Source organism: Tachyglossus aculeatus, chromosome 14 (genome assembly GCF_015852505.1).
Source record: "Tachyglossus aculeatus isolate mTacAcu1 chromosome 14, mTacAcu1.pri, whole genome shotgun sequence".
Lineage (NCBI taxonomy): Eukaryota > Metazoa > Chordata > Mammalia > Monotremata > Tachyglossidae > Tachyglossus > Tachyglossus aculeatus.
In genome coordinates, this window is record NC_052079.1 from 20,620,420 (window position 1) to 20,646,642 (window position 26,223).

Below are 26,223 nucleotides of genomic sequence, written 5' to 3' on the forward strand. Positions count from 1 at the left end.
ACCGATTGGGTGAGTGATGATTATGATTACTAAGCAGCAGGCCCAAGCCGGCTCTCTCCTCAGGGGGCGGTGGCTTCTCCCGGCGCATGCGCGGCCCGTCGGGCGGTGTCGCCCTGGCCTTCCCCGCGGCCGTGCCAGGCGCATGCGCGCGGCCCCGTTCCCGCCCATTCCGGGGGGTTGTTGTGGCCCCGCAGGAGCACGTGAGCGGGACGCTACGTCAGCGCAGGCACGCGACTCCAACATGGCGGCCGCGGCGGCCGGAGGTGGCGGGAAGGTGAGTAACGGCGGCGACCACGACGACCTCGAGGTTAGGCCTCGTCCTCTTTCCCTCCGTCCGTCCGTCTGTCTGTGCCCCGGGCGGCCCAACAGGGCACAGCGGGGCCGGGCCGCCTCCCTCAGCCCGTCCCTCGTCCGGCCGTCAGTCAGTCAGTCAGTCAGTCCGTCAGTTAGTCAGTCAGTCCGTCAGTCAGTCCGTCCGTCAGTCCGTCCGTCAGTTAGTTAGTCAGTCAGTCCGTCAGTCAGTCCGTCAGTTAGTCAGTCCGTCCGTCAGTCAGTCCGTCAGTCCGTCCGTCAGTTAGTCAGTCAGTCCGTCCGTCCATCAGTTAGTCAGTCCGTCCGTCCGTCCGACAGTCAGTCCGTCCGTCAGTCAGTCCGTCAGTCAGTCAGTCCGTCCGTCAGTCAGTCCGTCCGTCAGTCACTTAGTCCGTCAGTCAGTCCGTCAGTCAGCCAGCGGCCGCGACTCCGCGCCCCGCACTGCGCCGCGCCTTCCGTCCTCGGAAGGCCCCTTTGGCCGCCCGTCCGGCCGTCGGTCTTCCTCAGGGTGGGCATTCATTCATTCATTCATTCATTCATTCATTCATTCATTCACTCACTCATTCATTCATTCATTCACTCATTCAACCGTATTTGTTGAGCGCTTACTGTGTGCAAGAGCACTGGACTAAGCGCTTGGGAAGTCCAAGTTGGCAACATCTAGAGGCGGTCCCTCCCCGACAGCGGGCTCACAGTCTGGAAGGGGGAGTCAATCAATCAATCAATCGTATTTATTGAGCGCTTACTGTGTGCAGAGCACTGTGCCGGGCGCTTGGAAAGTCCAAGTTGGCAACTTGGACAAGTAGGGCCTCCCTTCGAGGCCCTACTGAGAGCTTCACCTCCTCCAGGAGGCCTTCCCAGACTGAGCCCCTTCCTTCCTCTCCATCCCCCCCGTCTTACCTCCCTCCCTTCCCCACAGCACCTGTATAATATGTATATGTGTTTGTACATATTTATTACTCTATTTACTTATTTATTTTACTTGTACATGTCTATTCTATTTATTTTATTTTGTTAGTATGTTTGGTTTTGTTGTCTGTCTCCCCCTTCTAGACTGTGAGCCCACTGTTGGGTAGGGACTGTCTCTGTATGTTGCCAACTTGTACTTCCCAAGCGCTTAGTACAGTGATCTGCACACAGTAAGCGCTCAAGAAATACGACTGATTGATTGATTAGCAAAATAAAATAAATAGAATAAATATGCACAGGCCCCTCGTTCCATTTGTAGACGGTGAGCCCTACTGAGAGCTCACCTCCTTCAGGAGGCCTTCCCAGACTTAGCCCCCTCCTTCCTCTCCCCCTCGACCCCCTCTCCATCCCCCCCCCCCGTCTTACCTCCTTCCCTTCCGCACCTGTATATATGTATATATGTTTGTACGTATTTATTACTCTACTTATTTATTTTACTTGTACATATCTATTTATTTTATTTTGTTAATCTGTTTGTTTTTGTTCTCTGTCTCCCCCTTCTAGAGTGTAAGCCCACTGTTGGGTAGGGACTGTCTCTATATGTTGCCAACTTGGACTTCCCAAGCACTTAGTCCACTGCTCTGCACACAGTAAGCACTCAATAAATACGATTGATTGATTGATTGACTCGGCGCCCAACACTGCACTGCGCCTTCCGTCCTTGGAAGGCCCCTTGGTCGTCCGTCGGTCTTCCTCAGGGTGGGCATTCATTCATTCATTCATTCAATCGTATTTATTGAGCGCTTACTGTGTGCAAGAGCACTGGACTAAGCGCTTGGGAAGTCCAAGTTGGCAACATCTAGAGATGGTCCCTACCCGACAGCGGGCTCACAGTCTGGAAGGGGGAGGCAGAGAACAAAACATATTAACAAAATAAAATAAGTAAAATAAATATGTACAGGTCCCTCCTTCCATTTCTAGACGGTGAGCCCTATTGAGAGCTCACCTCTTCCAGGAGGCCTTCCCAGACTGAGTCCCCTCCTTCCTCTCCCCCTCGCCCTCCTCTCCATCCCCCCCGCCTTACCTCCTTCCCTTCCCCACAGCACCTGTATATATGTATATATGTTTGTATATATTTATTACTCTATTTTACTTGTACATGTCTATTCTATTCATTTTATTTTGTTGATATGTTTGGTTCTGTTGTCTGTCTCCCCCTTCTAGATTGTGAGCCCACTGTTGGGTAGGGACCGTCTCTATATGTTGCCAGCTTGTACTTCCCAAGCGCTTAGTCCAGTGCTCTGCACACAGTAAGCGGTCAATAAATACGATTGATTGATTGATTGAGCCCGCTGTTGGGTAGGAACCGCCTCATTACGTTGCCAACTTGTCCTTCCCAAGCACTTAGTCCAGTGCTCTGCACACAGTAGGTGCTCAATACATACGATTGATCAAATTGATTTCATCAGTGACGTGCACAGAGCTATCCTTCTGGCTCTTTGAGCAACAGTGGGCGTACTTCGCTCCCATTTAGCTCATTGATCATGTGCATAGATCCATCTATGAATGTTATTAATAATGTGCGTATACCTACCCTTCTGTTCATTCATTCATTGTCATATTTATTGAGTGCTTACTGTGTGCATAGTACTGTACTAGGCACTTGGGAAGTACAAGTTGGCAACATAGAGAGACAGTCCGTACCCAAAAGCGGGCTCACAGTCTAGAAAGGGGAGACAGACAACAAAACAAAACATTAACAAAATAAAATAAGTAGAATAAATATATACAGGTCCCTCCTTCCATTTCTAGACTGTGAGCTCTCTGTTGGGTAGGGACCGCCTCCATATGTTGCCAGCTTGTCCTTCCCAAGCGCTTAGTCCAGTGCTCTGCACACAGTAAGTGTTCAATAAATACGATTGAATGAATTGATTTTATCAGTGACGTGTACAGAGCCATCCTTCTGGCTCTTTGAGCAACGGCGGGCATAGATCGCTCCCATTTAGCTCACTGATGATGTGGATAGATCCATCCTTTTGGTTATTAATGACGTGCGTATACCTATCCTTCTGTTCATTCATTCAATCGTATTTATTGAGCGCTTACTGTGCGCAGAGCAATGTACTAGGCGCTTGGGAAGTACACGTTGGCAACATCTAGAGACGGTCCCTACCCAGCAGCGGGCTCACAGTCTAGAAGGGGGAGACGGACAACAGAACAAAACATATTAACAAAATGAAATAAATAAATATGTACAAGTAAAATAGAGTAATAAATCGTACAAACATATATACATATATACAGGTGCTGTGGGGAGGGGAAGGAGGTAAGGCGGGTGGGGGGAAGTAAACATCACTGTTTACTTCAGTGATGATGTGCATAGGTCTGTCCTTCTGGTTATTTTACCAATGATGTGTGTATACTTATCCTTCTATTTATTTCAGTGATGATGTGCATAGATCTATCCTTCTGGTTATTAATGATGTGCGTATACCTGTCCTATTTACTTCAGTGACAATGTGCATAGATCTGTCCTTCTGGTTATTTTACTAATGATGTGCGTATACCTATCCTTCTATTTATTTCCATGATGATGTGCGTAGATCTATCCTTCTGGTTATTAATGATGTGTGTAGATCTATCATTCTATTTACTTCAGTGATGATGTGCATAGATCAATCAATCATATTTATTGAGCGCTTACTGTGTGCAGAGCACTGTACTAAGTGCTTGGGAAGTACAAGTTGGCGACATATAGAGACAGTCCCTACCCAGCAGTGGGCTCACAGTCTAGAAATCTGTCCTAGTTATTTTATTAATAATGTGCATATACCTATCCTTCTATTTATTTCAGTGATGATGTGCATAGATCTGTCCTTCTGGTTATTTTATTAATAGTGTGCGTATACCTATCCTATTTATTTCCATGATGATGTGCATAGATCTGTCCTTCTGGTTATTTTATTAATGATAAGAATATACCTATCCTATTTCAGTGATGATGTGCATAGATCCATCATTCTGGTTATTAATGATGTGTGTAGATCTATCACTCTATTTACTTCAGTGATGCCGTGCATAGATCTGACCTGGGTATTTTGTTAATGATGTGCATAGACCTATCCTATTTATTTCAGTGGTGATGTGCATAGATCCGTCCTTTTGGTTATTTTATTAATGATGTGCATATACCTATCCTATTTATTTCAGCGATGATGTGCATAGATCTGTCCTTCTCGTTATTTTATTAATGATATGCGTATACCTATCCTATTTATCTCGCCGATGATGTGTACAGATCTATCCTTCTGGTTACTTTATTAATGATGTGCGTAGACCTATCCTTCTGTTTATTTCATTGATGATGTGCATAGATCTGTGCTTCTGGTTATTTTATTAATGATATGCATATACCTATCCTGTATCTCACTGATGATGTGTATAGATCTATCTTCCTGGTTATTTTATTAATGATGTGCATAGATCTATATATTCTATTTATTTCATTGATGATGTGCATATACCTATCCTTCTATTTATTTCACTGATGATGTGCATAGATCTATCCTGGTTATTTTATTAATGATGTGCGTATACCTGTCCTATTTATTTCGCTGATGATGTGAATAGATCTATCCTTCTGGTTACTTTATTAATGATGTGTGTAGATCTATCATTCTACTTATTTCAGAGATGATGTGCATGGATCTATCCTTCTGGTTATTTTATTAATGATGTGCGTATACCTATCCTTTTTATTTCACTGATGATGTGCATAGATCTATCCTTCTGGTTATTTTGTTAATGATGCGCATAGATCTATCATTCTATTTATTTAACTGATGATATGCGTAGGTCTATCCTTCTGGTTATTAATGATGTATGTAGACCTATCCTTCTGTTTATTTCATTGATGTGCATGGATCTGTTCTGTTTATTAATGATGTGCATGGACCTATAATTCTGTTTCATTAATGATGTGCATATACTTATGCTTCCATTTATTTCATTAGTGATGGGCATAGATCTATCATTCTATTTTATTAATGATGGGCCTAGATCTATCATTCTGTTTATTTTATTAATGACATGCATGTATCTACCATTCTGTTTTATTAGTGTTGTGCATATATCTATCCTGCTTATTTTATTAATGATGTGAATTAATTCTAGAATTCTATTATAGATTCTATAATTCCATTTATTTCATTAATGATGTCCGTATATCTGTAATTCTACTCATTTCATTAGTGATGTCCGTATATCTGTGATTCTATTTATTTTGTTAATGATGTCCATATATCTGTCATTCCATTTATTTTATTAATGATGTGCATAGATCTACAATTCTATCTTATTAATGATGTGCATAGTTCTGTCATTCTATTTATCTTATTGATGTGCATATATCTGTCATTCTATTTATCTTATTAATGATGTGCATAGATCTATCGTTCTATTTATCTTATTAATGATGTGCATAGATCTATCATTCTATTTATCTTAATGATGTGCATAGATCTATCATTCTATTTATCTTATTAATGATGTGCATAGATCTATCATTCTATTTATTAATGATGTGCATAGATCTGTCATTCTATTTATCTTATTAATGATGTGCATAGATCTCATTCTGTTTATCTTAATGATGTGCGTAGATCTATCATTCTATTTATCTTCTTAATGATGTGCGTAGATTTATCATTCTGTTTATCTTATTTATGATGTGCGTAGATCTATCATTCTATTTATCTTATTAATGATGTGTGTAGATCTATCATTCTGTTTATATTTATGCAGTTGATGCCTGTCTACTTGTCTTGTTGTTTGTCTCCCTCCTTCTAGACTGCGAGCCCATTGTGGGTAGGGGTCGTCTCTATTTGTTGCCGAATTGTTCTTTCCAAGCACTCTACACCCAGTAAGCGCTCAATAAATCCGATCGAATGAATGCGTGAATGGTAGAGGCGAAGGCGGACGGTTTCGAGGCGATGTCACACTGTGGTTTGCGCTGTCGCGATCGGAGGGCATCCCCTGTCACTCACACACTTTGCAAACGGTCAAAGTTTGTCGGACGGTCAAAGGGAAGAAGAGGCAGCGTGGCTTAGTTGTCAAGAAGCCAGGCTTGGGAGTCAGAGGTCGTGGGTTCTCATCCCGACTCCTGCACTTGTCAGCTGTGTGACCTTGGGAAAGTCACTTCACTTCTCTGGGCTTCAGTGACCTCATCTGGAAAAGGGGGATTAAGACTGTGGAGCCCCACGTGGGACAACCCCATTACCTTGTATCTACCCCAGCGCTTAGAATAGTGCTTGGTACATAGTAAGTGCTTTACAAATACTGTTATTATTATTAGTAGTAGTAGTAGTAGTAAAAATAGGCAGCCGAGCTCCAGACCCCCGCATTGCGTACCCCAGCATTGCGTACTCAGGCGGCGTCTCAGTGCCCTTCACCCTCATTCCCCTTTCTCCTGCTTATTGTGTAATGGAGTGGACTATTCATTGGCTTCATTCATTCATTCGGTCGTATTTATTGAGTGCTTACTGTGTGTAGAGCACTGTACTGAGCACTTGGGAAGTACAATTCAGCATTCCCAGGGCCAGAACTTGTCTGCGAACCCACTTAATATCGAAGCCCTCCTTATTTCTACCTGTTTCCGCCAGGCTGTTTGAACGCTTCACTTTTCCCTAGCGCTTATATAAGCGTGACTGGATGGAATGAAGGCCTGGAAGGTTAAATAGTTGTGGCAAGAGCCCGGGCTTGGGAGCCAGAGGTCGTGGCTTCAAATCCCGGCTCCGTCAATTGTCAGCTGTGTGACTTTGGGCAAGTCACTTAACTTCTCTGGGCCTCAGTTACCTCATTTGGAAAATGGGGATTAAGATTGTGAGCCCCCCGTGGGACAACCTGATCACCCTGTAACTTCCCCAGCGCTTAGAACAGTGCTTTGCACATAGTAAGTGCTTAATAAATGCCATTATTATTATTATTATAAGTCACTTCACTTCCCTGTGCCTCAGTTCCCTCATCTGGAAAATGGGGACGAAGACTGTGAGCCCCCCCCGTGGGACAACCTGATCACCTTGTAACCTCTCCAGCGCTTAGAACAGTGCTTTGCACATAGTAAGCGCTTAATAAATGCCATTATTATTATTATTATTATATTGTACCCTCCCAATACTTAGTACAGTGTATTGCAGTAAACACACAATAAATGCAACTGATTGAATTTTCCCTGTCTCTTGCCTTGGTCCCCGTGGCTGTTCAAGGCTATGATGTCCTCTTTACCTTTGGCATTGTTATCCAGTAACTTCAGTAGCATCATTTTGCCCATGCATTTACTTAAAGTGAGTATGTTCCGTTTCTGTCCATTAATGTGGCCCACGAAAGAGTACAAACAAGGCTACCCCCATTAATAATAATAATGTTATTTTAAGTACTATATGTCAGGCACTCTACTAAGCGTTGGAGTGGATACAAGCAAATCAGGTTGGACACAGTCCGTGTCCCACGTGGGGCTCACAGTCTTAAACCCCATTTTTCAGATGAGGTAACTGAAGCACAGGGAAGTGAAGTGACTTACCCGAGGTCACACAGCCGACAAATGGCAGAGCTCTTAGATCCTGGGTCCTCCTGAATGATGATGAGAACCTATTTCTATTTGTCATTAGATAATGGCAACAGTTGTACTTTGCATAGATAATGCCAGAATGCTCTCTTCTTCTTAGCACTTGGTGCTTTTTCACCGAGTAGGGTGGGAAAGTCCAACTGGAAATCATGGTAGTATATTTAAACAAAAAACTGTAATTGAAACTCTTCCATCACTGCTTCATATTCACATTGTTATTTGTATGACCAAATAGCAATTCTCATTTTTGGCTCAATAAGTACAATTGATTACTTTGTTAATATTTTACAGGTCAGGTTTTTTTTTATGTTGAGGACACCCTTAATGCACTTTGCGTGATGATGATGATGGTATTTGTTAAGCGCTTAGTGTGTGCCAAGTACTGTGGGAAAACCACTTTTGTTCAAAGCACTCTGGCTTAGAACTGTTTTCATGGAGCCACTACTTGGAGCATAGCAGTACCAGCATGAAATATAAATCAGTTGTTTGACACGTAAATGTGAATCTATATGAAAAATGAAACTAGGCAAGGTCAAAGTAACTCATATCTGAGTTCCTGGTGGGGCACTTGACTAATAATAATAACGGGGTATTTAAGCACTTAGTATGTGGTCTAAGCGCTGGGAAAGATACAAGATAATCAGGTCAGACACAGCCTCTGTCCTTCTTAGGGCTCACAATCTAATTGTAATGATAATTGTATTTAAGTGCCTACTTTGTGCCAAGCACTCTACTAAGCCCTAGGGTAAGATATAAGATCCTCAGCTGCCACTTCATTCATTCAATCGTATTTATTGAGTGCTTACTTTGTGCAGAGCACTGTACTAAGCGCTTGGGAAGTACAAGTTGGCAACATATAGAGACGGTCCCTACCTAACAATGGGCTCACTTGAGTCTTATAGTCCAAATAGGAGGGAGAACAGCTGTTGAATCCCATTTTTTACGAATGAGATAACTGAGGCACAAAGAAGTTAAGTGACTTACCCAAGACCACACACTAGGCACCCGGCAGAGCTGGGATTAGAACCCAGATCCTGTGACTCTCAGGACCTCGCTGTTTCCACGAGGGCACCCCACTCCTCACTAGGCCATGTTGACTGTATAAAAAGGAAACTGAGAAAAGAGTTTACCTTCTAAAGAATGAGGAAGAGGAGCAAAGGGGTAAAACAGGCAAGCCTTATTCCAAACGCACCCAATTCATTTATAATGTGAGATTTGCATTCTTGCAAAGCATTGCATTAAGACTTGTGCTGGAATGCTCAACTTCTGACAACGTGGCACTGCGAGCCTAAACAACATTTTGTCAGACGAATGTTCTCTAGTTCCTTGCTGCTGTTCTGTCTAAAGTGCGTACTGGTAACTGTTGAGGCAGAGCACAGTCAGAGTTTTAATTGGTGAGAGGGAACCTGGGAATATCAGGGCTCTGAGATGGGGGGAAATGCCTGGAGGAAAGGAGGAAAAAATTAGACTCCTTGAACTTAGGGGCCCTGAGTTCTGCTTTGATTATATGCCCTGCAGCATCTAATGCAGTGCTGTGTGCTCAGAAGATACTTAAAGGGTGCAGTGTGATTTCCTCTCCCAGCTCTCTAAGGCTCCCCAGGAACCAAGTCTCTACCAGCTTCCCCAACTAAGCCCTCATTTATGCCCATGGATCTGATGGTCACCCCACCCTCAGTGCCGCAGCATTTATGTACAGATCCATAACTTATTTCACTGTCGGTCTCCCGTCTAGATTGTAAGCTCCTGGTGGGCAGGGCATGTGTCCCCTACTTCAGTGTAATCGTACTCTCCCAAGTGTCCAACTGGTATTCTAGGTACTTTCATTCACTCGTTCGTTCAGGTGTGGAGAGCATGTCACTAAGTGCTTGGGAGAGTACAATATCAATAAATGGACACATTCCATGCCCACACTGAGCTTCCAATCTAGAGGGGGAGACAGACATTAATATAAAGAAAAAATTACAGATAATAATAATGATGGCATTTATTAAGCGCTCACTATGTGCAAAGCACTGTTCTAAGCACTGGGGAGGTTACGAGGTGATCAGAATGTCCCACGGGGGGCTGTAAGTGAAGTGGGGCTGGGAGGTACTTAATACATCTTTCTTGGTAATCACAGAACTCCACTTCGTGAGGTGATGGTCAGTGCCTGGCACATACTAAGCACTTAACAAATACTATAATTATTATTATTAAGTGCTTAGTACACCCAGTGTTCTGCACACGGTAAGCATGCAATACCACTGATTGATCCCGAATGGTAAGCCTGCTCTCTTTGAGTAGTTTCTTTCCCTAGGGTTCCTGAGAGGGCAGTTGGACGTCTGTGTAGAGGCCTAAGGGTTAACCTGTTTCTGTAGACTGTTAAACTCCTTGTGTATGGGGGAAGCGTGTTGGATTGTACTCTCCCAAGTGCTCATATATAGTGCTCTGTACACAGTAAGCACGCAGTAAATACCATTGGCTGATTGATTATAGAGTGGAGTGAGGAACAGTTTCAACTTTGGCACAGCTCCCAGTTCTGCGTGTCAGGTTAGTACACGGGAATCCAGGGGAATTTCACCCAGAGGCCTGGTATTCCAGGAATTTGCCAGGTCAGCTGGGTCAAGGGAGTTTGATCCCTGACTTGCCCCACGAGATGCTTTCCTCTCCCTCTCTTCCTCCTTTCCACTTCCTCATTGCTCTGGATTCTTTCAGAAATTCACCTCAGAAATTCGGGCCCCTATAATCTTCAGTGGCGTGCTCCTTGTCTCGTTGTGGGCAGGGAATGTGTCGGTTATATTGTTGTAGTGTACTCTTCCAAGTGCTTAGGACAGTGCTTTGCACACAGTAAGTGCTCAATAAATACGACTGAATGAATGAATAGTAAGTGCTCAATAAATACGATTGACTGACACCCCCTTTGACTGGTGTTAAATTGTAAACAGACAGTACCCTCCTGGGGAAACTGCTTTGTCCTTTCTTTCAAAGCTAAGGCAGTCCTCGACTTAGGTTTTGCGTTACCAGCCAGTGGCGTTTCTGCATTTACAATCCATTTCAGTTTTAGGGCACTAACTGTTTTTTAGGTTGCGAGCCCCGATGTGGGACAGGGAATCTCCCAGTCAGGTTACGTTGTATTTACCCCAGTGTTTAGTTCAGTGCTTGGCCTGTATTTAATGCCTAACAAATACCACGGTGATTTTTGGACACTAGTTCCATTTCTCATCATCATCATCATCATCAATCGTATTTATTGAGCACTTACTGTGTGCAGAGCACTGTACTAAGCCCTTGGGAAGTACAAGTTGGCAACATATAGAGACAGTCCCTACCCAACAGTGGGCTCACAGTCTAAAAGGGGGAGACAGAGAACAAAACCAAACATACTAACAAAATAAAATAAATAGACTAGATATGTACAAGTAAAATAAATAGAGTAATAAATATGTACAAACATATATACATATATACAGGTGCTGTGGGGAAGGGAAGGAGGTAAGATGGGGGGATGGAGAGGGGGACGAGGGGAAGAGGAAGGAAGGGGCTCAGTCTGGGAAGGCCTCCTGGAGGAGGTGAGCTGTCAATAGGGCATTATTTCATTCATTCAGTCATATTTATTGAGTGCTTACTGTGTGCAGAGCACTGTACTTAGTGCTTGGAAAGTACAATACAGCAATAAAGAGAGACATTCCCTACCCACAACGGGCTTACATTCTGGATGGGGGCAGGGGGGAGACAGACATCAAAACAAGTAAACAGGCATCGATATAAATAGAGTTATGTGCATATAACTCTGGCTATAAATTAATATACATATGCTTAAGTGCTGTGGGGCGGAGGGGGGAGAGTAAAGAGAGTGAGTCGCAGAATGGAAGGAGAGCTGAGGAAAAGGGGTCTTAGTCTGGGAAGGCCTCTTGGAGGAGGTGCACCTTCAGTAGGACTTTGAAGGGGGAAAGAGTGATTGGTGGATTTGAGGAGGGAGGGCGTCCCAGGCCAGAGGTAGGACGTGGGCTAGGGGTTGGCAGCAAGTCAGGGGAGATTGAGGCACAGTGAGAAGATTAACACCAGAGGAGCGAAGTGTGCTGGCTGGAATGTAGAAGGAGAGAAGGGAGATGAGGTAGGAGGGGGTGAGGTGATGGAGAGCCTTGAAGCCAATAGTAAGGAGTTTATGTTTGATATAGAGGTTGATAGGCAGCCACTGAAGATTTTTGAGGAGGGGGTGCCATGCCCTGATGGTTTCTGTAGAAAGATAATCTGGGCAGCAGAGTGACGACAGGTTTTGGTGACGGATCGGATGTGTGGGTTGAATGAGAGAGCAGAGTCAAGGATGACACCAAGGATACGGGCTTGTGTGGCGGGAAGGATGGTCGTGCCATGTACAGTGATGGAAAGTTCGGGAGAAAACAGGAGGGGGAGGATAAGGAGCTCTGTCTTGGACATGATGAGTTTGAGGTGGCGGGAGGACAACCAAGTAGAGATGTCCTGAAGGCAGGAGGAGATGAAAGCATGGAGGAAAGGAGGGAGAGAGAGAGAGAACGGGGGAGGAGGTATGGAGTTGGGTGTCATCCGCATAGAGGTGATAGTTGAAGCTGTGAGAGCCATTGAGTTCTCCAAGGAAGTGAGTGTAGATGGAGAATAGAAGGGGACCAAGAACTGACCCTTGAGGGACCCCCCCCACAGGGGATGGGAGGGGGAGGGAGGATCCCGCGAAGGAGACTGAGGATGAACGGCCAGAGAGATGAGAGGAGAACCAGGAGAGGACAGAGTCAGTGAAGCCAAGGTTGGATAACGTATTGAGGAGAAGGGGATGGTCCGCAGCGTCAGAAACAGTTTAGCGGTCGAGGAGTACTTCTCAGTACTTCCTCAGAAGCTGTGGGAACCTGGGAACTGCAAGGAAATGGGAAAATGATGTTAAAAGTGGAGGAACATAAGATGGAAGGGGCTGGGGGTAAGGGGGCCCAAGGAAGGTCGACAGTGTTCATTTTACTTCCAGTAAAGTAAAATTTGTTTCCTATCATAGAACCTCTCTGAGTCGCTATAAATTCATAGGTCTTGCTTTATTGCTCATGCATTACACATCTATAATGAAACACACAATTCTTCAGGCGTAGTTTCTTGATAGTGTTTGAAGTCCAATCACTACCCCTCTTGTCATCTCTTCCTGGAGGACACTTCTCTGGAATGATAATATGAGTTCAAAAATGGCAACTTCCCTCTGGCTAAAGGCTGCTCATTCAGAAGTGTTACTTTCCACAGATTTCTCCCCTTTTAGCCAGCACCTAGATGATTTTTGTATTGTGGAATCCATGTGTTTCAGGAACTGTAAACTATGAACCACTTGTTGAACAGCTTATGCTTTTTCAGTTTACATTTTCATTTCCTTGGCTCTTTTGGCTCCAGTTCTTAAAAACTCCCTGTGCAACGAATTAACTGTAAAAATGATCAAGATTCAGTCCATCACTTTCTGGGTTATAGGCGGGATTTTGCTACTATATATAATGTAGCCTCTTTATATTTTCAAGAAGACCTTGATTTTAAAAAAGTTGCCTCATCCAGAGCGACAGCGTGCCTAGCTGTGAGATTCCAGGGTGGATTTTGCGATTGTCGCAGGCCCTTTGGAGAACAGCATTGCTTAACACAACTACTGGTCTGGCTATTGAGGTCCCCCATCTCCCTTTTTGGCTTTTGACTCCAAAAATGGCCAAATCAGGGGATAGCAGAGAAATGGCGAATCTCATGGAGAAAGCCGGGTCTGGGGTTTCTTTCCCCGGGCCTGCCTCAACTCTTCTAGTGAGTGGAGAACTTTCTTAATGCGCTTTATATTCTTCATGGCTTTTTGAAAAAGGTAGGTGATGATGGCTCCCTCCTGTAAAGTATGAAGAATAATATTCACAAAAGGCACTGGACTCCGTGGAAATGCAGTTTGAAAGTGGAAGGTTTTTATTAAAATACTCATATGCAGGTAGCAACAGGAAGTAGGGAAAGAGCCAACATATTTCTCATTTAGACTTCTCAGAGTTCTCAAAAGCAGAACTCTAAGGTTTTTATCTTAAAAAATGTAGGCCAGGACTGTTCCTGGCTGAGGGCGAGTTGGGACAATTGTCCTGTTTTAGGGTGCTTTGAACCTACCCACTTGAGTGGAAAAGCTGCTTTCATGCAAGAAATCAGGTCCACATTGGCCCCCAGAACCAACAGGTCGTTCACTCAGTGCTTTGGGGAGGGGGATCAACTCAGGGAGCAGAACTCCCGTCACATTCCCTTGCTGATAGCAAAGGTGGCCACTTGAAAACTTTGCCGGCGTTCCTAATGATGTGTGTACCATTTTGGACCCAGGATTCAAACCCATGACCTGTGACTCCAAAGCCCGTGCTCTTTCCACTGAGCCATGCTCCTTCTCAGTGCCCATACAGAGGTCTGATTAAAGCTGCAGGGGAATCAAAGTCAATCGGGTGACTCAGTGATGGTATTTATTACTTAGATCAGTGGGAAATAGGTGGTTAGTATCGAAGCACACAGTAAGCGCTCAATAAATACAATTGATGATGAAGCCCAACTTTCCTTCAGTCATTTTTATTGAGCACTTACTGTGCGCAGAGCAAAGTCGTGGCAAAGTCATTTGTCATTTAGTTGACAGGAACCTAGCCGATTTTCCATTGATCCAGTGACATTAAAGAGAGGGTTTTCTAGAAATGTAGCTACAGAGCAGTGTGAAGTTTGACTCTACAGAGGAACGAAATGTATCAGTGAAGGCTTTTAAGCTGGCTTTTCCCCAAAAGGTAATAATAATGGCATTTAAGTGCTTAAGCGCTAAGATATAATACAAGTTTATCAGGTTAGGCACAGTCCCTGTCCCACATGGGTCTCAGAGGTTGGGATAGATCTGCAAGACTATTTCACACTAGCATTCTTTTGAAATGACTCCAAATAATAAAAATTCAAATTCTAAATATTGGTTATTAAAGGGAAACTCACCTAAGGAAGCATTTTTAGTGTTTGTTTATCTTTCAGTGCTTATAATTAGGTGCTTAGAAGTATAAATCAGTCTGTTTTAAAATGGGTGAGTGCTGGCGATTTTGTAACTTCTTAGAGCTCTCTTGAATGGACTTCCAGAAAGTCCTAGGGGGCTAGAGGAGAAAACACTTAGTACTGAGTATTGGCCCCCCTATTACCACTCCATGCGTGGTATGAAAACATTTTTTCTCAGAGTCACTATTGTGGATATTTTTGTATTTTACCGTTCACTTTCCCCGTCATATTGCTTAATGGTGAGTTCCATAAAACTTCCTCATAAATGTAAATTATTATAGAGATAATTGTCTCTGTCACCCTTGAGGTACACTCAGTTCTACCATTAAGTGTGTTTCCACTATGTATTTTGGTAAATTGTTAAGGACCAGTTCTCCGACAACGCGAGCTTGTTTGGCTTTGTGGGGCGATGTAGGACCTGTACAAAATGGGAAACTAGTGAGTGCCACCTCGATGGTAAAAAAAAAATCAATTTATTTATATTGATGCCTGTTTACTTGTTTTGACGTCTGTTTCCCCCATCTAGACCGTAAGCCCGGTGTAGACAGGGATTGTCTCTCTCTATTGCTGAATTGTGTTTTCCAAGCGCTTAGTGTAGTGTTCTGCCCTCAATAAGTAGGATTGAATGACTGAATGTTTGGATGGGCCGCATGCAGTGTTTTTCATTGCCTGCCAGGTTTGAAGTGGACTTGGGTCAAGGAGCAGCCCGGATCAGGTTGGACCTTGTCGAAGTGTCCTGTGCAAAGCGCTCAGGCAGGTGACAAGACACTTCCCAAAGCTCAGTGCCCCACAGTTTCTATTCAAAGGCCGTTAGCGGTCTGGTAATGTTGGATGGACCTCTTGTCTTCCACACTGTCTCTGACTAGGGCTCTTCCATCTCTTTGCTTTACAATTTTGAAGTAAAGGATATGGCCAGTTTTAGAAGTGTTGGAGGGGGCGGGGGTTGCGAGTGTATAACTATGTTTGCGGTGTGCATGTGTTTGTGGTGTGTGTTTTGTGGGAGTGAGAAATCAAATGGCAAAGGTAGTGATGATGAGACTGTAACTTGAATGTTGCTTGGGACTGCAAAAATCAAATCAAAATATTCTTTTGGCCTTTTCATTCATTCATTCAGTCATATTTATTGAGCGCTTACTGTGTGCAGAGCACTGTACTAAGCGCTTGGGAAGTACAAGTTGGCAACATCTAGAGACGGTCCCTACCCAACAGCGGGCTCACAGTCTAGAAGGAGGAGGCAGACAACAAAACAAAACATATTAACAAAGTAAAATAAATAGAATAAATAGGTACAAATAAAATAGAGTAATAAATACGTACAAGCATATGTACATATATACAGGTGGTGTGGGGAGGGGAAGGAGGTAAGGCAGGGGGGATGGGGAGGGGGAGGAGGGGAAGAGGAAGGAGGGCACTCAGTCTGGGAAGGCCTCTTCTGTGTGGTTTGTTGGGGCATATTCTCGTGGGAGACATTTAGGAAATAACTATTAGTTTTTATATGCAATTTAGCTACTGCTGTTTGAAGAGTATTTTAATCCCTTATTATTGTAAATATGAATGCATTTTAAAACTTTTTTTGGTACCCTCCTAATTTGAGAGCTGAAGATTTCTCTGTTCGTGATAAAAAATCATTGACATGTCTCTTAGGGTTAAACTTTTTTTTTGTAGAGGAATTTTCTTGTAGAAAGTGATCTTTTGTGCTTCAAAACATCCTAGGCAAACCTTGTATAAACAAAATCCCCAATTCAGCTAAATTGTGTTCCCTGAAAGTGTGTGGTGGAGTATATTTTCCTACAGATTTACATGTAGTCAATTGGGATCTGTTGAAAAACCTGTGGAGAGTATCAAGTAATCCCTTTGTTTTATATATATATATATATATATATACACACACATATATGCATCAATAAGATGCTAACCGTAATTTAATTTTTGCTCAAGTAATGTAAAGCATAACATCACAACATTAAATTACAGTATTTTGAAGCTGGAAATGTTGGAGCTTATTCTGGTGATTGTGGTAGTGATTTTCAACTCTATTGAAGTTTTCAAACTTAGATGTAACAAGCATTGTCTTCACAAAGCCCCATGTAGCAGACCAACTGCTTCTCAACCCCTCTTCAAACTCCTCTCTTCATCAGGACTTTCCAGAACCATTCTTTTATGATTCATCTGCTTTCTTTAAAATTGATGCAAGACTTTGTAATCCCAAAATTTTAGTGGATGGTGGAGAGACCATATATCTACTTATAACGGTCTAGAGGGGTTGATATCAGACACTAAATGAGCATTAGTGGAGATTCCACCATGTTGACAGCGATGAGCATTTTGGGGGTTTAGACCAGCAATAGCATCTCTGAACCTGCATCAGATGTTCTGGTGTTAGGGCAGCAACCTGGTGGATAAATTCCATTTTGGGCTTTTCCATTCCATAGTAGCGCAGTCTTTTGAGTTCTAATGGGGCTGAATTGCAACAGAAAGAATTATTCGTGTTCAGATACTAACATATAGGGGCCACACTGATTCCGGAAACTTTTTCAACCTGCCACGCAGACCCTTGCTATAATTTTGTTTAGCACTCTCTGGGGCTTGCGTCTAAATTTTGGGCGGCTAGTCAATACGGTGCTTGCATTCTACGAAACCTCTCCGGTATCCAACCCAGTTCGCTGAGGGAGCAGTTGGCAGCAATGTTTCCGTCAGCGTTTGGGGTGGAAAGTGATGGAGGAGCTGAATAAATCAGTCGGTGGTATTTATTGAACGCTCATTGCGTGCAGAGCATTGAACAGGGGTGTTGACACGGCAGTGGGAAGAAGAGGGTGGCTTGGGGCCGGGGAACTGTATTCCGGGTAGTGGAGCCATTCCAGAGTAGATTCAGGGTAGGCATAAAGAAGGCTTCATGTAGGGTGGTCAGGGGGCTTAATTTAGGGGCCTTTTGCTTCTTTTTTCATGGGATCAAAGTTGTATCAGAGCACTGTACTAAGCACTTGGGAGAGTTGGTAAGCTTGGTCATTCATTCATTCAATTGTATTTATTGAGCACTTACTGGGTTCAGAGCACTGTACTAAGCGCTTGGGAAGTACAGTTCGGCAACACAGACAATCCTTATCCAGCAGCAGGCTCACTATCTACTGGGGGAGACAGACAACAAAACAAGCAGGCAGGCGAACAAGTAGACAGTCGTGTTCCCTGCCCACAGTGACTTTACAGCCTAGTGGACCAATAGAGTCCTAGATTAGAGTCCTTGGGTTGCCTGTTTTAAAAAAAAACAACACAACAACCCCCCCGCAAAACCCCACATTCATTCCATGTTTCCCCACTCCTCTAGAATCCATCCACCTTCGTATCAAACAGAAACTCCTTACCATTGGCTCTAAAGCCCTCTTGCCCCCTTCTAACTTAGCTCACTGATTTCTTACTACAAACACAGCACCTTCACTTCACTCCTCTAACAGTAACCTGCTCACGTTAACCTCAATGTCGTCTGTCTCGCCACCGAGCCCTCGTCCGCTTCCTGCCTCTGGCTGGGAGGTCCGTCCCCCTTCATAGCTGATCATTCTCTCCCCCTTCAAATCTTATTAAAATCACTACTCCCTCTCCCTTCTGTGTAACCCCCTTGCAAATGGAATTGCACGCTTTATTCATCCGCCCGCAGCCCCATGGCACTTACGTACATATGGGTAATTTATTGTATTGTCTGTCTCCCCCTCTAGATTAAGCTCCTTGAGGGCAGGGAGCATGTCTGCCAAATCTGTTATATTGTACTCTCCCAACCACTGAGTGCAGTTCTTTGCACACAGTAAGCAGTCAGTGAATACACTCGATTATCTGGTGGCTAGATAAATGCCCTGGATAAATAAGAATCAAGATTGGTAAATTTGCTCGGCATTAAATTCTCTGTATTTCAACATAAGCATGTTTGCTCTCTTTTTTGATTTTAAGGAGAGCTAGAGTGCCAATTGTTGTAATATTTGCACAGCTAAATGAAATGTAGCCGGTGGTGGGTATTCTCATGGCTGTTGCTATTATGTGACAAAGATGGATCAGAGCGTGTGCTATTAAAGATAGTGTTGAATTTGAAGTCGTAGGAATATTGTAGTTAAGTTAAAAGTAATTGAAAGTGAAGTGTTCTCCAAAAATGAATTGCCACCTGGTCAAAGTATGGGGTGGATGGGTTCTCCTGGTTCACCCAGTAGTTTGCCCTTCTGATCTTATCTTTATTAGCACAACATCCAAATTTTATGAGTGGTTTTTCTACAAATGAACCTAAGTGTATAGCTGGACACATTCTGTCCATGTGGTTCTCAGGTTGACTCACATATTTTGTGGTTTCTGTATTAGGAAACTTGCTAGTTGTAAAGATGCCCTGACTGACCTTGTCAAACATTTGTTGTTTCAGATTGTATATGAACAGGATGGGGTGTTTATTCATTCATCTTGTGGAAAGATCAACGATCAGGACAGTCTGATTTCAGGAATATTGCGTGTCCTAGAAAAGGTATTTTTGTTCATTCATTTTACAGATGTGTACATATAATCATTGATCTTCGGCCCTAGCCATTGAAAATGAGGACAGTTCGATTAGAAAGGGTAGGAAATACACCCAATATATTTTGGGGAATTTTAATGTCTGTTTACCTTACCTCTGTGCTTGATCTGTCCCCACCAAAATGGAATTTAAAGTTCTACTGAAGTCAGTTCTCAGAGCTACCCTACTGTTATTTTCTTGAGGTGAATCTCATCCTTGCTTAGGACGTACTCTCCCCTGACGTTCTGTAGCAGATCGAACACCTTTAACTTGCCTTAAAGATCATTCTTACTTGTTTGCGTCTCTCTAGATCATTTCCATAAATAAACCCCCAAAATGGCTGGGCCTCGGTTTGACAAAAAAAATTTAATCTCAGACTCTTGAAGTTGTGTTTTCAGATATGGGAAATTTCACTCTGCTTGTTTTGTGAGACGAGCAATGATTGTCCATGGTATTCTTTGATCAAGTGGACACGTTTTCGCCCAATTGAAACAGTGGGCAATTTTACAGTGTAAGTTAACATTATTATTATGTTTATTATTATTATTAATGCCATAATACTTGAGATTTTGATCAAAGAGCAACTTTGATTCTTTCTAAGAATAATGGAGTCCATTTAAGCAGCGTGGCTCAGTAGAAAGAGCCCGGGCTTTGGAGTCAGAGATCATGGGTTCAAACCCCGGCTCTGCCAATTGTCAGCTGTGTGACTTTGGGCAAGTCACTTAATTTATCTGTGCCTCAGTTACCTCATCTGTAAAATGGGGATTAAGACTGTGAGCCCCCCGTGGGACAACCTGATCACCTCGTAACCTCCCCAGTGCTTAGAACAGTGCTTTGCACATAGTAAGTGCTTAATACATACCATTATTATTATTGCTATTATTATTATTATTATGGGGCCAATAGCTTTTTAGGTTACTGAAGAATAAACACATATATGTATTTTAGGATGCTGAAGTAATAGTGGACTGGAGACCTTTGGACGACACTTTTGATTCTTCCAATATCCTCTGTGCCGGAAAGGTATTTACAAGTCATTCTGTTGTTTTTCTATTTAGGTTTTTTGGTTACTGGGCAACTGAGAAACTTGCATGGCTTAGTGGATAGAGCATGGGCCTGGGAATCGGAAAGACCTGGCATCTAATCCCGGCTCTGCCACTGTCTGCTGTGTGACTGTGGGCAAGTCACTTTGCTTCTCCGGGCCTCAGTTACCTCATCTGTAAAATGGGGATTAAGAGCGTGAGCCCCATGTGGGTTAGGGAGTGTGTCCAACCCAATGAACTTGCATCTACCCCAGTTCTTAGAACAGTGCTTGGCACGTAGTAAGTGCTTAACAAGTACCATAATTGTTATTATCATTATTCATTATTTTTTAGCTATGGTTTTAAGGCTTTACTGTGTCCTAAGCACTCGACTTTCGCTTCTGTAATAATAGGGTGACCAGATTAAACAGGTCTCTGTCCCACACCAATCACAACCTCAGTGAGTGTGAATAAATGAACATATAGGGACCGTGTCTAACCCAGTTAACTTGTATCTACCCCAGCGCTTAGAACAGTGCTTGGCACATAGTACGCGCTTAACAAATGCCATCGTTATTATTATGATTCTGTAGAACGGTAGCAGTGAAATACCGATAACCATAAAATTTAAAGATTGGTGATCCAGATTTACAAAACACCAACTACAATTCCTGGAGTCCTCATAGGCCTCGCCATTCCAGGCCGTAACCTTTATATGCTTTGTATTTTCCTGTCATTAGTGTTGGAAATTTCAACCGGAGAGCTTAACCCTGTTGTAAACATCATTATCATTGTGGCATTTGTTTAAACGCTTGCATGTGCTAAGCATTTTATTAAGCACTGGGGTAGATTAATCAGTCAGTTGTATTTCCTGAGTATTTACTATGTGCCGACCACTGTACTAAGTGCTGGGGAGAGTGTAATATAACAATGTAATGGACAGATTCATGGTCTTGACCGCTTCTTTAGAAATACGATCCGGGTAGCAGAGTGAAGCATGGACTGGAGTGAGGAGAGACAGGAGGCAGGGAGGTCAGCAAGGAAGCTGATGCAGTAATCCAGGAGGGATCGGGTGCGTGGATTTAACGTGGTAGCAGTGTGGTAGAGAGGAAAGGGTGGAAAGCTCTCATCCACAGAGCGGGATTAGAACCCAGTTCTTTTGACTCACAGGGCCACGTTGCTTCCTGCTGTTCTCCCCCAAATTTCTAAACTGCGTGTTTAGAAGTGTTTATCTGGGAAAGAAAAGCTATCCGTGGGAACCCTTTGAATGTTTGGAGATGTGATAGAATGGGAAAATGACACTGAAAACTACTACTACATATCTCTGCCGATCAAGTTGATTAGGTTCCGCGTCTGTCCCTGCCAATTTCAGAATGGTAAATTGCCTGGCCATGGCTTCTTTCTCTTGATTTCCAACAGAAATATAGATTTTCTGTAAGCTAAACTTGTAGGTAATACATCTCAGGAAATTGTCCCATAAGCAGTATGTCCGACACAACTCGTTTATTTTTTGCCATGCTATGGGATTATTGTATTGGCTGGGGTCTAGGTCAAGAGTGCAGTTTCTTCTGTCTCCATTCCTTCCTTCTTTCTCTGACCACCTCCTGGTGAACACTGGATTAATGAAAAGCATAAATGTCAAGGGTCAGAAATAAGGAGGGGAAAAAAGCGGGCCTAGAATTTATTAAATTTCTACCCTTAAATTACTTCTTCATTTTGATGTCTGTCTCCCCCTCTAGACTGTAAGCTCACTTGAGGTAGAGAACCTCCCTGCTAATTCTGTAGTATTGTTCTTTCCCAATGCTCTGCACATAGTAAGCGCTCAATAAATACCATTGATTTAAGTATTTTTTTTCTTTAGCATTTAAGTGATGAAAAGAATTAATTGGAATAATACGGGGAGCTTCCTTTATACTCATTTTGGTAGTGAAGATGTTAAGTTGATGCTAAGATTCCATCCTAATTCTGCTGTGGTTGACTTGAGTCAGTTTAACACGTGTGCATGTTGTCTTGTTACTGTATTACTTGCTCTGTTAGTTGAATTAGCGGGTATTTTGGAATTTGATTTCTGGAAATTTTGATAATTTTCATGTTTTATTTTCCCCCTTTTCCCCACTCATCAAAGGGTGTGTCTGGAGGTCCCAAGGGAAAATCACACCCCTGTGGTCAGTTTTCTATATCAATCCATTATCAATGGGGAGACAGACATTAATATAAGCAAAGAATTACGATATATACATATATATATAATTTAAAGATGTCATCATCATGCTTTAAGCTCCAATACTTTGTTAAATTGTGGATTAATATTGGAGTCTGCTACCTTAAATTAAGTGCAGATGTCATAACATTGGCAAGCATTCAGCAGGTAGCTATGCTTCCACCCATTCGTTTAATCATTAGTTTCATGTGTAAATGCCAGCAGGATGATGATGATATATTATCAAAGACAACTTGTCATGCAGATGATGTAGGTGAATCATGAATGTCAAGCTGAAATAAGCAAATTTTTTTGAAGTGAGTAAACTTGATTTTAACCCAAACTAGAAAAAATTAAACTAAAAAGCCTGATTTGTATCCCTCCCCTAAAATGTATACCCAATAAATACATAGGCTAGATAATCAACCCCTGTCACTGAGTTAGCTATTTCAGTTAGCTTCCAAAATTAGCTTTCTTGGCCTTATGAAAATTACAAAGACATAAAAACTGGCTGGGGATTATGAAGAGCTTTTTCATATGATTTTAGGTAGTTTTTGTGATTCCAGATAACTGTATTTATTCTTGAAAAGGGCAATAGCGGCAGGAAAGCAGAGAAAGCAAATCTGGGAACCAGAAACTAAAAAAATGGAATCATTCCAGGGTGTCCTGAGGCGTTAACAAGGAACTGAAAGCTTACTGCCATTTCCTACAGTTGACTTGATATTTAGTTGATATCTAGCATCACTTGTCCACGTGCTTCCTCTAGTCTGTCAGCTCATAGTGGGTGGGGAATATGTTTACCAACTCTGTTAGAGTGTACTCTCCCTAGCACTTAGTACAGTGCTCTGCACATAGTAAGCGCTCAGTAAATACGATTGATTGTTTTTTTCTTACTCTCGGGTGGCAGCAGGCTTTTAGAGCCAAACTGTCATCCAAATAAATTAGAATATTGAATGATATCACCTCTCAGGGTCGCTCCTAGAGAGTTTTCCAGTACTCTCCCGGTCTCGGCTACGGAAGGGAGAGTCCAGCAGAGGCCTACCTATTCCATTCCTAGTTTGGGCGGTAGCTAGAGAATGGAAGACAATCGTCAAAACTCACCTGTGCTGGGCAGCAGCGACATGGGAATGAGTCGAGGGCGGAGACTTGAGTTTACCGAAGGAAATGGTAAGCCATCTCCGTATTTTTACCGAGAAAACTATCTGGATGCACAACCAGAACGATTGCAGATGGAGGTGGGGCGTTCTGGAAGAGATGTGCTGCTCTGTGGGTCAGAGGTGACTCGACAGCATAAGACAAGACCAGATTGAATGGTGCTCTGACTGAAATTGAAGCCTTAAATCTGTTTTGTATACCATAATTCATTCATTCATTCAATCGTATTTATTGAGCACTTACTGTGTGCAGGACACTGTATTAAGAGCTTGGGAAGTCCAAGTTGGCAACATATAGAGACGGTCCCTACCCAACAACGGGCTCACAGTCTAGAAATTATTTTGGCTAATTGTTGCCCTACTCTTTTTGGTAACGTGTTTTACACTTTCTCATCCGGAAGCGACAACTCGGTAGGAATCTTTGAAACTGCTTATGGGTTTACGTATATATGACTGTTCATTTTTACGGTCCGGCTTCGTGACGCAAAGATGAAGCCTGTTGCTGATACTCTTTAATCATTTCAGGACTCCAGTTCAGTTGTGGAGTGGATCCAGACCCCCAGAGAGAAAGGACGTCGAGGGTCAGAGCACCAGACTGGTTATGAAGCAGAATGGGACATGGTCAACACGGTTTCTTTTAAAAAGAAACCCTGTACTAATGGAGGTATGCATGCATTTTTTTCCAAAAAACCTTAATAAAATGTTTCTGGCAGGGTTCGCCTTTACTGGATCATGTATTATGAAAAGTATTTAACGTATGCCAAGGAAGCAAATAAAGAAATCGAGGGTTGGTTCGTGACAATTTGGCTCACGGTTGGGTTGCTTTTTCATTTTATTTCACTTGCTGTCAGCTCTTCATTGAAAAGTATAAATAGGCTACTAGGCACTCGATATTCTCTAGTAAGCACTTAACGGATACTGGAAATGAAACATTCTCAGAAGTTTGCAGTTCATAATTAAGAACTAAAACTCCCTGCTACTAAGAGTGTTAACCCCCCTGTGGAATCTGATTGTCTTGAATTTACCCCAGCGCTTAGTACAGTCCCTTGCACTGTAAGCGCTTAACAAATGCCATTAAAAAACCCCCCAAAACCCGCTTCCTTCCCACCACGTCTTCCTATGGGTTTCTCTCCTGACCTGTCCTTGGGCTATCGATCGACAGTATCCGTTGAATGCTTACTTTGTGCAGAACACTGTACTGAATGCTTGGGAGAGTTCAGTATAACAGAATTAGTAGACGTTCCCTGTCATCACGGAGCTTACAGTCTAGAGGGGGAGGCAGACAGTAATATAAATCTGTTTTCGAGCATTGGGAGGGCTGTTGCTGTGACTGTGAGCCCATTGTTGGGTAGGGACCGTCTCTATATGTTGCCAACTTGTACTTCTCAAGCGCTTAGTACAGTGCTCTGCACCCAGTAAGCGCTCAGTAAATATGAATGAATGAATGAATGAATGGTAACTGGTCCTCTGAGTCACAGTGAGACTGAAACTCTGCTAGGTACAGTATCTTTCATTCATTCATTCAGTTGTATTTATTGAGCACTTACTGTGTGCAGAGCACTGTACTAAGCGCTTGGGAAGTACAAATTGGCAACATATAGAGACGGCACCTACCCAACAACGGGTTCACAGTATAGAATCTTCTTTCCTCTTGTTTTTATCATTTGGCACATCTTTTATAGTCTTTTTTTGATTTTTCCGTATGTATCTTTTACCAGCCCATCTGTCGTTATTCTTAGATTGTGAGGCCTTGAGGGATCAGGGATCTGTCTTAGTTTTCACCCACTTATTTTCCCTTCAAGTAGTAGTAATAATAATAATAATAATAATAATATTTATTAAGCACTTACTGTATGCAAAGCACTGTTCTAAGCACTGGGGAGGTTACAAGGTGATCAGGTTGTCCCATGTGGGGCTCACAGTCTTCACCCCCATTGTACAGATGAGGTAACTGAGGCACAGAGAAGTTAAGTGACTGGCCCAAAGTCACACAGCTGACAATTGGCGGAGGCGGGATTTGAACCCATGACCTCTGACTCTTAAGCCCGTGCTCTTTCCATTGAGCCACTCTGCTTCTCTGACTATATTATTATATATATTTTATATTATATTATTATACTATTCAATACTATTATTGCTGCTACTACTACTATAACCTCATCCTCAAGTTGGTGTCACTGGTGAAGTCTGGTTCCTTTTCCATCCTAAAAAAATCCTAAAATCCCAAATGCCTTGCAAACTCTCCTCCCCGGTGCCCTGCTCATCAGAGTCTTCAGTGATGAGGAAGTTGCTCCTTTCTTTTGATGATGCTCTGCGGGAACCATTTTCAGAAAAAAATCCTCTTTCGGTGAGGTAAACAGAGTTCCTCCTTTTGATGGTGGTAGGTGGAAAGCCCCTGAGAGCAAGTTTCTCCTTTTCTTGATGCGAAAAATCAGTTTCTGGAGGCCCCTCCCGGGAATGAGCGCTTCCAGAAATGGCCG

General features: G+C 42.9%; 1 protein-coding gene across 2 annotated transcripts in view; it reads left to right on the top strand.

Moving 5' to 3' along the window:
* The first annotated feature begins 233 nt into the window (after positions 1–233).
* Positions 234–26,223, top strand: part of TBC1D15 (TBC1 domain family member 15) — an 82,652-nt gene continuing 56,662 nt past the window's right edge. For both annotated transcript variants that reach the window (XM_038756207.1, XM_038756208.1), the window contains exons 1-4: positions 234–274; positions 19,239–19,337; positions 20,316–20,390; positions 24,269–24,407. In XM_038756207.1, the coding sequence (XP_038612135.1) occupies positions 242–274; positions 19,239–19,337; positions 20,316–20,390; positions 24,269–24,407 (346 nt within the window). In that variant the 5' untranslated portion in view covers positions 234–241. The remainder of the gene's footprint in view (positions 275–19,238; positions 19,338–20,315; positions 20,391–24,268; positions 24,408–26,223) is intronic.